This window comes from Sinocyclocheilus grahami, unplaced genomic scaffold, assembly GCF_001515645.1.
Source record: "Sinocyclocheilus grahami isolate Dianchi unplaced genomic scaffold, SAMN03320097.WGS_v1.1 scaffold1014.1, whole genome shotgun sequence".
Lineage (NCBI taxonomy): Eukaryota > Metazoa > Chordata > Actinopteri > Cypriniformes > Cyprinidae > Sinocyclocheilus > Sinocyclocheilus grahami.
In genome coordinates, this window is record NW_015506193.1 from 233436 (window position 1) to 247069 (window position 13634).

General features: G+C 40.6%; 2 protein-coding genes across 2 annotated transcripts in view; one reads left to right on the top strand and one right to left on the bottom strand.

Annotated features, from left to right (window-relative positions):
* Positions 1–702: 702 nt before the first annotated feature.
* Positions 703–6756, bottom strand: wbp1 (WW domain binding protein 1). The gene is made up of 4 exons (XM_016250916.1): positions 6482–6756; positions 5580–5682; positions 2570–2737; positions 703–1272 (listed from the first exon to the last, which is right to left on the bottom strand). Exons 1-4 carry the CDS (start codon positions 6542–6544, stop codon positions 890–892), a joined length of 717 nt encoding a protein of 238 aa, XP_016106402.1. The 5' UTR covers positions 6545–6756; the 3' UTR covers positions 703–889.
* An 849-nt stretch (positions 6757–7605) lies between these two features.
* The window catches only part of LOC107565648 (ADP-ribosylation factor-like protein 3), a 12773-nt gene continuing 6744 nt past the window's right edge, over positions 7606–13634 (top strand). Inside the window, exon 1 of the mRNA XM_016250909.1 lies at positions 7606–7699. Coding sequence (XP_016106395.1) covers positions 7697–7699 — 3 coding nt within the window. The 5' untranslated portion in view covers positions 7606–7696. The remainder of the gene's footprint in view (positions 7700–13634) is intronic.

Consider the following 13634-nt stretch of genomic DNA (forward strand, 5'->3'; position numbering starts at 1 on the left):
ACGGAGACCAGCGTTCACGGAAACAAACACGACGGACATGAGAAAACCAACCGGAAACATTCTGATCTTGATTTTAGCCCTTAATGCAGGTAAACGTCAGTCTTCCTTTACGAAATGGCACTCATCGCCTTCATTTGTGGCGTCATCTGATCATATCTGTGCTTCACTAATAAACAAATCAGAGATCATAAATCATGTGACTGCAGCAGGTCACACACACACACACATGGGACGCCACATCCAGCACGACACAAGCTTGTTTACAGCAGCCTATGAAACAGGTAAGGCCACGATGAGATACACACACATGAGACGATCAGCTGACTGTGTGTTTATCTGCTCGACCAGCGCTCATGGGATTCCTCAGCACACAAACATCATATAAAAGGACATGTGCCACCCTGTGTGTTTGAGACTGTGTGTGTATGTGTCTCCTGCGGGAGGAGACACGTGTCGCTCTGTGTGTGTGTGTGTGTGTCTCGCTCTGGGCTGAAGTCTCGGTGCAGCTGTGAGAAACAAACAGTGGTCTGGATTATTCGCTCAGTCTGTGAGAGGAAAGCGAGAGGGATGCTTATCTGCTCGCCCCGCGCTCATGAGATTCCTCAGCACACAAACATCATATAAAAGGACATGTGCCACCCTGTGTGTTTGAGACTGTGTGTGTATGTGTCTCCTGCGGGAGGAGACACGTGTCGCTCTGTGTGTGTGTGTGTGTCTCGCTCTGGGCTGAAGTCTCGGTGCAGCTGTGAGAAACAAACAGTGGTCTGGATTATTCGCTCAGTCTGTGAGAGGAAAGCGAGAGGGATGCTGGGAAACGGACACACATGACGCAGTCAGACAGTAGAAAAAGTCTCTCACAAACTCCCTCATTCCTGATCCCGATGGGTCGTCACACCTGGTGGTCGGTGGTGGTGGCAGGGTCAGGCGAGAGCTCTTTGCCGGCAAGGGTTTCACACTCAGAGCAGCAGCCACCGTCGGCTCCCTGACACAGCGATTCCTCCTCGGGCCCCGAACCCTCGTCCACATCCAGCTGGCACACGCACACCTCGATGCCCGAGTCGCCCGTCACATGTCTGCGCCGGCCACTGGGCTCCTCATCCTCCTCCACCTCCACAGCCGTCTCAGGCGCAGGTGGCTCCAGGACCACGGCCGCCTCCGTCCGGCCGCTGAGCACTGGGACGTCTGGTGGAGACTCTGAGTAGGGCGGAGGGGGCGTGGGCGGGTGGGCAATCACCTCCTCATAGTCGGGTAGCTTACAGTCTGTCCAGAGCCCTGAAAGTGATGGACACAAACGGGTCAGAGTGTTGCTCAACTTGACCAAAATAACAGACAGCACAGCTGCTGCACTCATTTCAGAGCCGACATGAGACACGTTACAGCCTCTCATTACCAAATAGATGACTGGAGCACATCAGTGGGAGCTGGACGAGCATCTGGATGTGTCTGACTACATGGCGTTGTATGCAGTTAACTGGTTGTTCTTAAGGAAGACTGATGAACTAGGCTGAATATGGATCTAACTCTTCTGAATGGAAATTTGTTTTTAATGACAAATGATCAAAGTACCATAAAACACCAAAAGACCACAGTCCTTCACATGACTCTTATGATGTTATATGACTATCCAACATCATTCACATTTGCCTTCACTAAAATATAGCAGCTTTTGAATAATTTGGGCTGATGTTAATATTACATTTTATTCAGCTGAGGACATCTTCTTAGTGTCATGGAAGAACAAACAGCATAGAGATGAGTAAATGAGATCACATGTTATTTTAAGGTCAAATTTTAATTAACTACAACTTTTGCCTCAAACTCCTAATTTGCTGCTTGTTAATAATTAGTAAGGTAGTTGTTAAATTTAGGTATGGTGTAGGATTAAGGGATCTAAAATATGGTCATGCAGAATAAGGCATTAATATGTGCTTTATAAGTACCAATAAACAGCCAATATGCTAGTAATATGCATGCTAATAAGCAACTAGATAATAGTGAGAACTGGTCCCCAAAGTAAATGCTCATTTTAATTTGTGAGTGAATGAGTCCTTTAATTCACAGCATGACCTTCTCAAGGTTTGCACTATAAACAAAAGATATCTGAACTCCCTGGTCATTCGCATGTCAAGCGACGCCAACATTTGACTGTATTTTCTGATCATTTCTGTAAAATTTAATCTAAAATAATCCAAACACGCAGATGAGATCAATGGTTGAATGTGTTACAGATATTTATGTGCTTTAAAGAGGATGAATTTAGACTCCTGGAAGATCTTTAGTTACGTTAAAACCCACATCATTGTTACTCTAGTCCCCTAAAACAGCACTGCTGCGAATTTCAGAAACTAGTCAAGCTCACTAGTAAGCTGTTGAGCAGTGGCACATCCTGACCATCCTTACAGTGCAAAGTGGCCCTTTCTGATGAGAACAACGTGCAGAAACTTGTGTTGGAGACGAGGGTCACACTATGACAAACTGTTACACGCATGTAAAACGTCACGCTGAACTCTCTTGTGAGCTGACGACGGGTCAGGCGTCTGTGATGGTGTGGTGTGGACACAGTACTCACGTAGGTTGAGAGGAGGAGGAGTGATGAAGGAGCTTGAGGCGCCCTGATATGCCATCAGACTGATCTCTCTCTGTCTCTGCTCCTGCTGCAGGCGCATCTTGACGCGTCGGTGTCTGTATGCGCAGCAGCAGCTCAGCATGATGATGAGGGTCCACACCAACCAGAACCCTACAGACACACATCATCATCAGTCCTTGCATACTGTCACACTGCTGTAAATATCAGTCATGTGACAGGTGGCTCTTGACTTCCAGTGTCATGTGATTTTCTGACTTTCAGTGACTCAATCAAATGTTTAATACCTGTAACTTAATTGATTCAACATAAATTTTTGATAAATCCATTACAGCACAAATGCATTTCAGTATTTACAGAAATTATGTTTCCGTACAGATATGTAGTGCACAGCATAAATGAGAACAGCCCCTCTGAAACTTAACAAATTCAGCAATTACTCTTTACTTGGAAGACATGTTAGGGCTCTTTAGAGATATAATGTTCCAGCAAGTCTGCTTGATCAGCTACCAAAGAAGCATGTTAAAATTATTCAGGAAAATAAGACTTTTTTTTTTATCAAAGTGATAAAATGCTGTGTTGCAAAAATGTACACCCTTCTGAAAGTTATTAAAAATAAAAATTCTGGTGTAAGTTCAAGGCCATTTTTGATCAACAGGTAAGTATGTTGAACCAAAACTGTTAAAGATTTTTCAATGTTCGCCGCGCTCCAGCAGTTGTAGCTACAACAATGAGTTGTAAGCAATGCAGGATGCAGACACTGAGGATGCAGTGGATTAGTTTTGTTTTTGATCAGAATCAGAAAGATCTTTATTGCCAAGTGTGCTTACACACACAAGGAATATGTCTTGGTGACAAAGGCTTCCAGTGCACAGACAGGTTGACAAGTGGCCAGACACAGATAACAAAATAAAAATAAAAATGTAATGTAAAAACAATACACAATAGACAAAAAAGTAGACAGTATATTGTATGTGGAGAGCGCCATACCGAGGCGGCGCCATCTTGTTACTATGGTAATGCGCCACCGAATACACCTAAATTAATTTATGTCTGCGCAAATCATTTTACTCCAAACTACTTTCTGAACGAGGGACAATTCAAGGCAGGTTTTGCTAAAAAGTTAAAACTCAAGGATGGATCAGTATCCATTGTTCGTGATCCAGCTGCAGTAAGTCTCACACTTTATATTTTTTATGATTATTTACAAATTGCCTTTCCTTTTCCACATAAGAAAGGGGCGGGGTGAACAGAGCTCATTAGCATTTAAAGAGACATGCAACGAAACAGCAAGGTAAAAAGGGTGTTGTTTTAAAACCAATTCACACCGCACCAACAGACTAGTCTGTCGGAGTTTGTTGGATCAGTGTGTTACCCCTGTCGGCGTTTGCCGGCGTTGGTTTTAACCCGACTGAACATGTTTAATTGGCGTTTGTTGGGTCGTGGAATGTCTGAGCAGTGTGATATGATTTTCCAACAAACTACAACAAACTCTGACGTAATCTGACCTGGCCACGAACCGTTGCCATGATAATGAGGCTGCAAGTAGGTGCTGGGCGCGCTTAGGAAAATAACTTTAAAAATGTCAGGTTTCTGGACAAACCAGAAAGAGGAACAGTTTTTGGATCTCTGGGAGGAGAGGCCAGCCAGAGCTTTATGTGGTGGGTGTGGCCGAGTATACCAACCGCAACGCGAGGGGGAATGCGATCAGATCGATCGCTACAGCGCTTGGGAAATTTCACAACGGAAATTTATTTGACAATATATTATTATTATAATAAAACTGCCTTACAATATTACCAAAGACATTAATAACAGTATCATTTTGATTGTTGTTACAAGATCATCCATTTTCCCCCTAGTTAACTCTCCCTGACTTGAAGTCTGTTGGGGCAGTGTGAACATGACGGTTATTTTATCATAAAATTCTAAATCCAGCGGCCAACGTGTCTGTTGGCGTTTGTCTGCGCGGTGTGAATTGGCCTTTACATGACCACTGAGGAATTTTAACCAAAGTATGTTGCAGACATTTCATGAAGACCCTAAAAATCATACCAACTTGTGGAAAATGGGCATCCGATGTCCCCTTTAAAAGTGTTATATAGCCCACTGAATCATACTCAGACTTAATGGTGATGTAATGTAATGTAACCACTTGAGAGAACTGTCAGGAGATTTATTTCTTAGCACAAAAGGGTACAATGGTACAAGAGGAATACCAAATCATTGTTTTAAGTGTGAAAATATACAAAAGTAAAACAGAAATTCAAAAACAATGGACTTGTGAAAAGGCCCCTGAGATAATCAGGTGTTCACTTTAAGCTCTGTGTCTCAGAGCCGGTAAAAGCTATGAAAAGAGTGACACTTTGTCTCACAGAGTAAGATGCAGCCTGCAGAAGTAACATGCATGGTTGTTTATCCACACCAGAACTACCGACTGTAGCCAAAGCACAACTTTTTCCAAGGCCCATATTTACAAAATATAGACTTCTGGGAATCCATACTCTGATCTCATAAGATCAAGTCAATAATTTCGGATCTAACAGCATCCAAAATGTTTATGGTGTTGCTAGAGGAGGAGTACAGAGAGAAGTGCCTGATTCCCACAGTGACATTCAGTGCTAGTAAAAGCTCTTCTGTAGGGATGTATGAGGGCTGAAGGTGTGAGGAAGTTGTGCTTTATCAAATTATCAACGCTGTCATGAATTACCATAATGAGAATACAGAGGAAATTGTATTTAAATATAGTTTCAATGTCACAATGCAAAAAACGAGCCTTAAAACAAGCTTTGTTGTCATAGAGCAAAACCTAATTTTCCATTTATTCCTTTTGATATTGAGCTGAAATATGAAATGAACATGCACAGGCTGGTGGACCAAACACCTCACTAGCATTGTACTGTCATGCGTGTAAGCCTGAACCACATACGTGTGTGTGTGTGTGTGTGAGAGAGAGAGAGAGAGAGAGAGAGACACATGAAGCTGCTGCACTTACACCAGAGCTCGTAATAGTACGTGCAGCACTCGGTCTCGCCACAACAGTAGCCCATCTCACAGCGGTACTGTTCATTGTTCACGCCGAAACAAAACTCCTTCCCCTGTCAAACAAACACAAGCATTGAGTGAAACACAACAGCACAGATCTGAGCTCTTCATCATGCGCACTCCAGGCTTTACATCAGCGTTTGTGTCGGAGGACTGACAGTAAACACTCACAACACTCAGAGAAAGAGTGTGACTCCTTTATAAGGAGCACAAAGGCAAATTCGTCGTTTGAAAACCAGACTCCCCACTCAAAATCTGATTTCTGTCACAATTCACATATTGGTCTAAAATTATAAGGACAAAGTAATGCAAGTAAAGTTGAAATCAATCAATAAATATGAACAATTATATATAATAATATCAATGAAATTGGGTCCTCAAATATAATACTGTATAAATAAATAGGAAACACAGTGTTGCCTGTTGGACAGGTGAGTCTTTATTTGCTTGTGAGCTATGATGGGCGCTGGATCTTTCATCTACACAATAACCTTTAAAAACAATTAGTACGAGTCAAACTTAAACCTCACAAACACCCACAAAGCCGGCGAACTGACACAACACCCAAACACTGCAGACACCCACAATCACAAACACGAAAGTACAAACCATCAATAATAACCACCATTTTCCCCCCCGAGTCATTGCATCTCCTGAATGTCCGTGATTTTACAATGTAAAATATTAATATTGATTTTAAATATATCCCGTAAGAAAGGACATAAGGTGTTTATAACCACACGATGCTGGTTTTATGGCTTTATTTGAGTTGTTTATCGAGGCCTCGCACCGCGCTGATCCCGGAGCTCGAGTTCAACACTCGCCGCCTCAAAGGCCGCGCCGCCGGCTTACCTGAACTAAACACGTCCCTGTGCAGAGAAGCCCCACCACGGAGCCCAGCAGCTTCTGTGGCATCTTGCTGCGTTTTTCTTTCCAAACTCGAGCGGAATCATAAAGCTTCAGTTAAACAGACGTGATGACCGTCCGCACGACATGTCTGTGCTCATGAATGTGATTTCATGTGATCCACATACAGAGGGCAGCAGCATCACATTCAGCCACAACAATAACAGAAGTAAAAGCGGCACTGACAATAGTATCCAGCTGCAGACCCGCAGCACCAGCAGTTTCAGAACCACAACCACAGAACCGCAGCCACAGAACCGGAAGTGAGGGGAGGAGCTTACATTTTTTTAACAGAGTAGCGCCACCTTAGGGTCTTTAAGGGGTAATGTGCTTTTAGTACACACGATACGTCATACTTTATGTGTGCATGCATTTTATAATGACATATTAAGCATTTTATAAACATTAATCTTGTGTAATTTAGGTGTAGACCTATACAGTTATTCGTTTCATTGTATTATGCGAGTAATTTCCTGTTTGTGATATTAAAAATAATGTTTGAAACTTCTGGGCATTTGATATGAAATATACTTTAATACACACACAATCATCTCAATGATGACAAATGGGATTAAAATAACTCAACTACAAGGTAATATTAACACACAAACAATGCATATAACAGAGGGAATTAAAGCAAACTATTTATTTTTATGAATAATAAACGTCTTCAAAACTTCACCACAAGGCCCATTTACAGCATGCATCCGAAAATTAATCGAAACAGCCACAGAAAAAAGTTATAAACTATAAAGTATGACAACAAATTCAAGCTTCAATATAAGATAATAAAGCCGAGCACACATTAAGTACTTAGCAGATAAATTCTTAACGTAATGTATACGATAAATATCAAACATATGATAGCAAAAACATTACAGAATACTCACCTTGCGCTCTCGTTGTCAATAACTCCTCCCCTCACTCCCGGTTCTCAACAGCGAATCACCCAAATGATACATTTTTTAATGTTCTACTGAACATCGAAATTAAAAACTACAAAACGTACGTTTTTTTTTTTTTTTTTAAGAAAAGGTTGTATTCAATACGGACATTTAGCATATTTTAAGATATTGTAAATGTAGCATGCGGCATCCCCTGACGTCAACCGGATGACATCAAAAGCGCGTTCTGGGAGACAGCGGGAGCGCGCACTGAAGAATGGTGAGTATCGCGTGCACACTCTCTCTCTCTCTCACACACACACACACACTCATCTAATTTATATATATGATGAACAGTCTGATTGCTGAGGTTTTCTCTCGGTTTGAGCTTTTTTTTTTACACTTTTTCTAGCGGTTTATATTGAAAACTTCGCTGCTTGAAGACGCCTTTCTTTATATTATCTTAATAAACAGCGCTTAACGGTTTATTATAACGCGCTACAAATAGGCCTGATTAGAAAATTATTTTGTTTGTTTTTAAGTGTTGGTAAAAAGTTATTAAAACTGCAAATCCATACAGCCTACGCGTCTATTAAGCAGAATAAGCGATACGAGCCTTTAACAGAACTGATGTTTCACTTTTCTCATTTAAATTAAGGTAGATATTAGATCATATGAAGGACATTGTGTCTGTTGATTGTTTACTGTACATATGGCACAGAAACTGGCTTAAGGTTTATTTTGGTTAGCAGCACGTGGAGCTCCGTGTTTAATCTGTGTCAATCCTAATCAAAGCAGCTGATTGGTTCATCGGATCACAGTCTTGTGTGCTTGGTTCTGGTTCCGAAGATGCTCCTCTGCTCAGGATGACCAGACAGATGGAAAGAGATAGGCCTTATTTATTTATTTTTGCAAATAACTATCTGACTCACCGCGTCAATAACAAAACATTTTGAAAATGAAACGTTCATATCTTACAGTTTCCTTCAAATTATATATTTTAAATACAGTGGTGTTTGTCACAATATTGGGAAGAGCACGAAAGGGGTTATCATTAGGCTACTGTCTGTCTGTGCGCGACACCTGCGTGCAGAGGTTCTACCAATTCAGACAACTGTTAGTATGACAATACTTACACAACTATCAATACTTTGTTGACCAATTACCAAGCAATGCTTAATTTTGTTCAGTATGTGGTGTAAAAAGGTTGCATTAAAGAAAAAACACTTAAAGCTGCAGTCCGTAAATTTTGCCTCTTTGTCGCCATCTCTGTTTGAAAACCTGCAATTTCAGCTGTTTGCGGAATTATCTTCCTTGCGTAGGTTGTGTGCCGGCACGGCTCCAGCGTGGATAAATCTAATGTTTTGAGGAGTATGTGTGGCAGTCAGTCACCGCACCGGTGTGGATATTCACTGTACTTTGCAATAACAGATTCTAGTCTACGTCTTGGAATATATGACCCAAATAAGAATTTCACCGTATATTGTCATCTGAACAAGTAACAAGTCTGCCACGTTTGTTCTGACCAACTGAGGAAAAAAGCATTACAATAAATCGTGCTACCAATGGTGATTTAATCTAAAGATCGGTTAGTATGTGGTGTAAAAAGGTTGCATTAGCAATTAAAGAAAAAGCACTTAAAGCTGCAGTCCGTAAATTTTGCCTCTTTGTCGCCATCTCTGTTTGAAAACCTGCAATTTCAGCTGTTTGCGGAATTATCTTCCTTGCGTAGGTTGTATGCCGGCACGGCTCCAGCGCGGATAAATCTAATGTTTTGAGGAGTATGTGTGGCAGTCAGTCACCGCACCGGTGTGGATATTCACTGTACTTTGCAATAACAGATTCTAGTCTACGTCTTGGAATATATGACCCAAATAAGAATTTCACCGTATATTTTCATCTGAACAAGTAACAAGTCTGCCACGTTTGTTCTGACCAACTGAGGAAAAAAGCATTACAATAAATCGTGCTACCAATGGTGATTTAATCTAAAGATCGGTTAGCTCATATCACATCAAACTGTGCAAATTATTATTGTTATACTTTATTCTCAAATTATAAATTTTAACAATCAGCTGTTTGCGGAATTATCTTCCTTGCGTAGGTTGTGTGCCGGCACGGCTCCAGCGTGGATAAATCTAATGTTTTGAGGAGTATGTGTGGCAGTCAGTCACCGCACCGGTGTGGATATTCACTGTACTTTGCAATAACAGATTCTAGTCTACGTCTTGGAATATATGACCCAAATAAGAATTTCACCGTATATTGTCATCTGAACAAGTAACAAGTCTGCCACGTTTGTTCTGACCAACTGAGGAAAAAAGCATTACAATAAATCGTGCTACCAATGGTGATTTAATCTAAAGATCGGTTAGCTCATATCACATAAAACCATGCAAATTATTATTATTGTTGTACTTTATTCTCAAATTATTAATGTTAACAACATCAGCATTGCCTATAGTGTGTATGAGTGTGTAGACTTCAATTTCTGTACAGTCTAACCTCTAATTGTCATACCATTTGAATTTCATATTAAGAAATTCTTTTAAGCCAAAAAGCTAATTATGCTCCCTTCGAACTGGTTGTCTTTAAAATACAAATCATGTGTAATCCCAGGCTATCTGTAATCAGAAGCACATTTATAACTGGAATATAATTTAATTTCATTCACATGTGTTTCATAAACACATAATCCTTTATGGATTACATTCCACCATTAAAATGATACATTTAATTATTCTAGCTGCTGTGAGAAAAGGCTATAAACGATCTGCAGGATCCTCAGTCACATGCGATAGCCAACTAGCCAGGACAACTTCTTTATGTTTACAGAAGTGACGTAATGACGCAGTGCCATGCTCGAATTTCCCACGAAAACCTACCCGTACCACTCAGATTAGAAAACATTATTATAAAATAACCGTTGTGAATCGGGCTAAAGTAAGGCGATAGTTTTGAACACTGGCTGGTACTTGCTCAAATATGATTTTGAATAATTTTTAACCAAAAAAAAGTTACGGACTGCAGCTTTAAGCAAAACATGGTCAGGTCAAAGTGTCTGAATAATTTCTGGTTCCAAATTTTTATCAATTTTACTGGTAGTCCACTGTATGAAGAATTTTTGGGTATAATATGTCACAGTTTACTTTATTTTTATATACTCACTTACATAAATGAACTATAGTGTCCTGCACCCACTAGTAAAAAATATAAAAAATTATATCTGGTGTCTGAAAATAAATTTTTTTTGACTGTTGTAATTCAGTAAAGAGCAGTGAGTGATTTTCTGTCTTTCATTTTCTTGGGTTGGAGAACCAATTTTAATATTAGTAGTACTAATGGTATTAGTTAGATGCCACATATATTAGCCTATGTATTTTTAAGTTATGATTCTCCCACAATTCTGGAAACAAAACAGACAACCAAACAAAATATGTAATCTACTTGAGTTTCTGACAAAATGTTTTATTAATGTTATAAATTAGTCTATTTAAACTTTTTTATTAATTTAAACGAATTATCCTTATTATGTAAAAAAAAAAAATCTAAAATCATTTGAAATAAATAAATGAATACTTGTTTCGTTTTGAATCTCTTGATTCTTGAAAAATGATTCAGAGATCAAATACATTTAACAGTCACTGCTCACCACCTACTGGCAAAATGTAACATATACAGTCATTATTTGCAGCATATCATTACTTTCAAAGACCCATTTTGATCACGGCTCCCGCATCATCAGAGTCTACAGTGGTGTGAAAAAGTGTTGGCCCCCTTCCTGATTTCTTATTTTTTTGCATGTTTGTCACAATTTAATGTTTCAGATCATCAAACAAATTTAAATATTAGTCAAAGTGAACACAACATGCAGTTTTTAAATGAAGGTTTTTATTATTAAGGGAAAACAAAATCCAAAACTACATGGCCCTGTGTGAAAAAGTGTTTGCCCCCTAAACATAATAACTGGTTGGGCCACCCTTAGCAGCAACAACTGCAATCAAGCGTTTGCGTTAATGATTAAACGTGCATACATATGAGCCTTATAGCCTATGTATTTCTCTAGCCCATGTCATATTTGTATATCAGACCTCAAAAGACCCATGTTTATCTAGAACTACAAGAGCAAGAAGAGGCAAATTCTGTGTTCAAGTGCTTTGAGACGCGTCTCTCTGCGTGGGCCCTGTGTGCGCAGAACACCGCGCGTGGGCGCTGAATTGGGCTCTTTCACATCTTTTTCTGTTTGCATGTTTAAACTGCGATTTCAATTTGTTCGTTCAGGTGCAGGAGGACGCAAAGGAGAGCTCGGTTCAGTGATACTGTCCGTGGCGGCTCTCTGTGTGTGCACCAAACATGGCGCGCGAGTACTCAGTTGAGTTTTTCCGCGTCTTGTGTTTGAATGCTTTAAACTCTTTTGAATGTTTAAATCGGCAAGGCTTAAAAACACATGCAAATGATAAGCTTTCATGACGACGTGCAGCAGTGGCCCGTCAACTGTCCTGAGCATCTTTTTAGGCTGCCCCCCCCCCTCAGCCGTGGGCCCCAATAATCGTCACCACCTTTCACCCCACTAGCTACGGCAACTGGGTTCTACAATACTGTCATCGGACCTGTTCAAATCAGCCAATGTGCTGTTCGATCAACAAGCGCATCCTTATGTCTGTCGTCATCGTCTATGTTCCAACGCCATCAGACGAAGTCAAGTTCACATCAATGATCATTATTCGCTCAAAAACATGAAAAATATGAATATATCAAAAATATGAAAAATGAGGTTTGCTATTTAGAACACAATTGTCATGCCCCAGACAGCAGACAGTTTCGGCCCAGATCCGGCCCACATCTGGCCTATTTTGTCCTACGGATGAAATTTAGAATGTAAGTACAAATTAACGTGCGCACGTGGTTATATGCACAGCAGTAAGTAATCATTGTTGATCACACATGCTCTCAAGCACCATGCTCATTCCCGTTCATGGTCATTTGCATTCAGAAATGCCTCTAATGAACCATATATGGTGACAACACCTCCCTTTATAAATCACGTAAATGCAGCCTATATGTCCTCATCTAAATCATGGCAAAGAAATTGGTACCGACTAAGAAGCCATTCTGTGTTCTCACTAAACAGATCAGCGCGGTCTTTGAAAAGGCGTTCTCTGCGCAGTGCATGCTTTGCCAAATCTTCCAGCAAAGCGAGATCAGCCATGACACTAGCTACATTTCAGATTACTTCCCAGCTGTCTTTTATAGATTTTCACACCAATTATGTTTTATACCAATATATGTTTGATTACCAATCAATAATGCAAAATGACAACAGTAAACACAAAATTTTCAGTTAAAGGCAGTTCATCATTGAATTCAGTGATGTCATCATCCAGCTCAGTTCAGTTTAAATAATATCTGTGCAATCAAGTCGATGATATCGCTGGAAATTAAGTGTCCCCAACTAAGCAAGCCAGAGGCAACAGCGGCAAGGAACCAGAACTTCATCGGTGACAGAATGGAGAAAAAAATCTTGGGAGAAACCAGGCTCAGTCGGGGGGCCAGTTCTCCTCTGGCCAGACGAAACCAGCAGTTCAATTCCAGGCTGCAGCAAAGTCACATTGTGCAGAGGACTCAACTGGTTCCTGTGGTCTTGTCCCGGTGGCCGTCTAGGAGACAAGGTCTTCACTGGGGATCTGTCTCTGGGGCTCATCTAGTTGTCCTGATCTCCGCTGACATTCAGGGCTGTCGAGGTCCTCTCTAGGTGCTGATCTACCATCTGGGCTCAATACGTACTGGATCCGGGTGACTGCAGTGACCATCTGGGTTGGATACAGACTGGATCTGGTGGCTACGGTGACCTCAGAATAAGAAAGAAACAGACTAATATTAGCGTAGATGCCATTCTTCTAACGATGTAGCAAGTACATCGGGTGTTACGGGAAGTGTTCCCGGTTCGGGTTGTCCTAATTAATGCAGCCTAAAAATCCTTTAACGGATGTTCTCAAACAATGTTAGGTAGGTTATTCCAGAGTTTGGGTGCTAAAATGGAAAAGGATCTGCAGCCCGCAGTGGATTTTGATATTTGAGGTATTATCAAATTGCCAGAGTTTTGAGAATGCAGCAGACGTGGAGGACTATAATACAATAAGAGCTCGTTCAAATACTGAGGTGCTAAACCATTCAGGGCTTTATAAGTAATAAGCAAGATTTTAAAATCTATACAA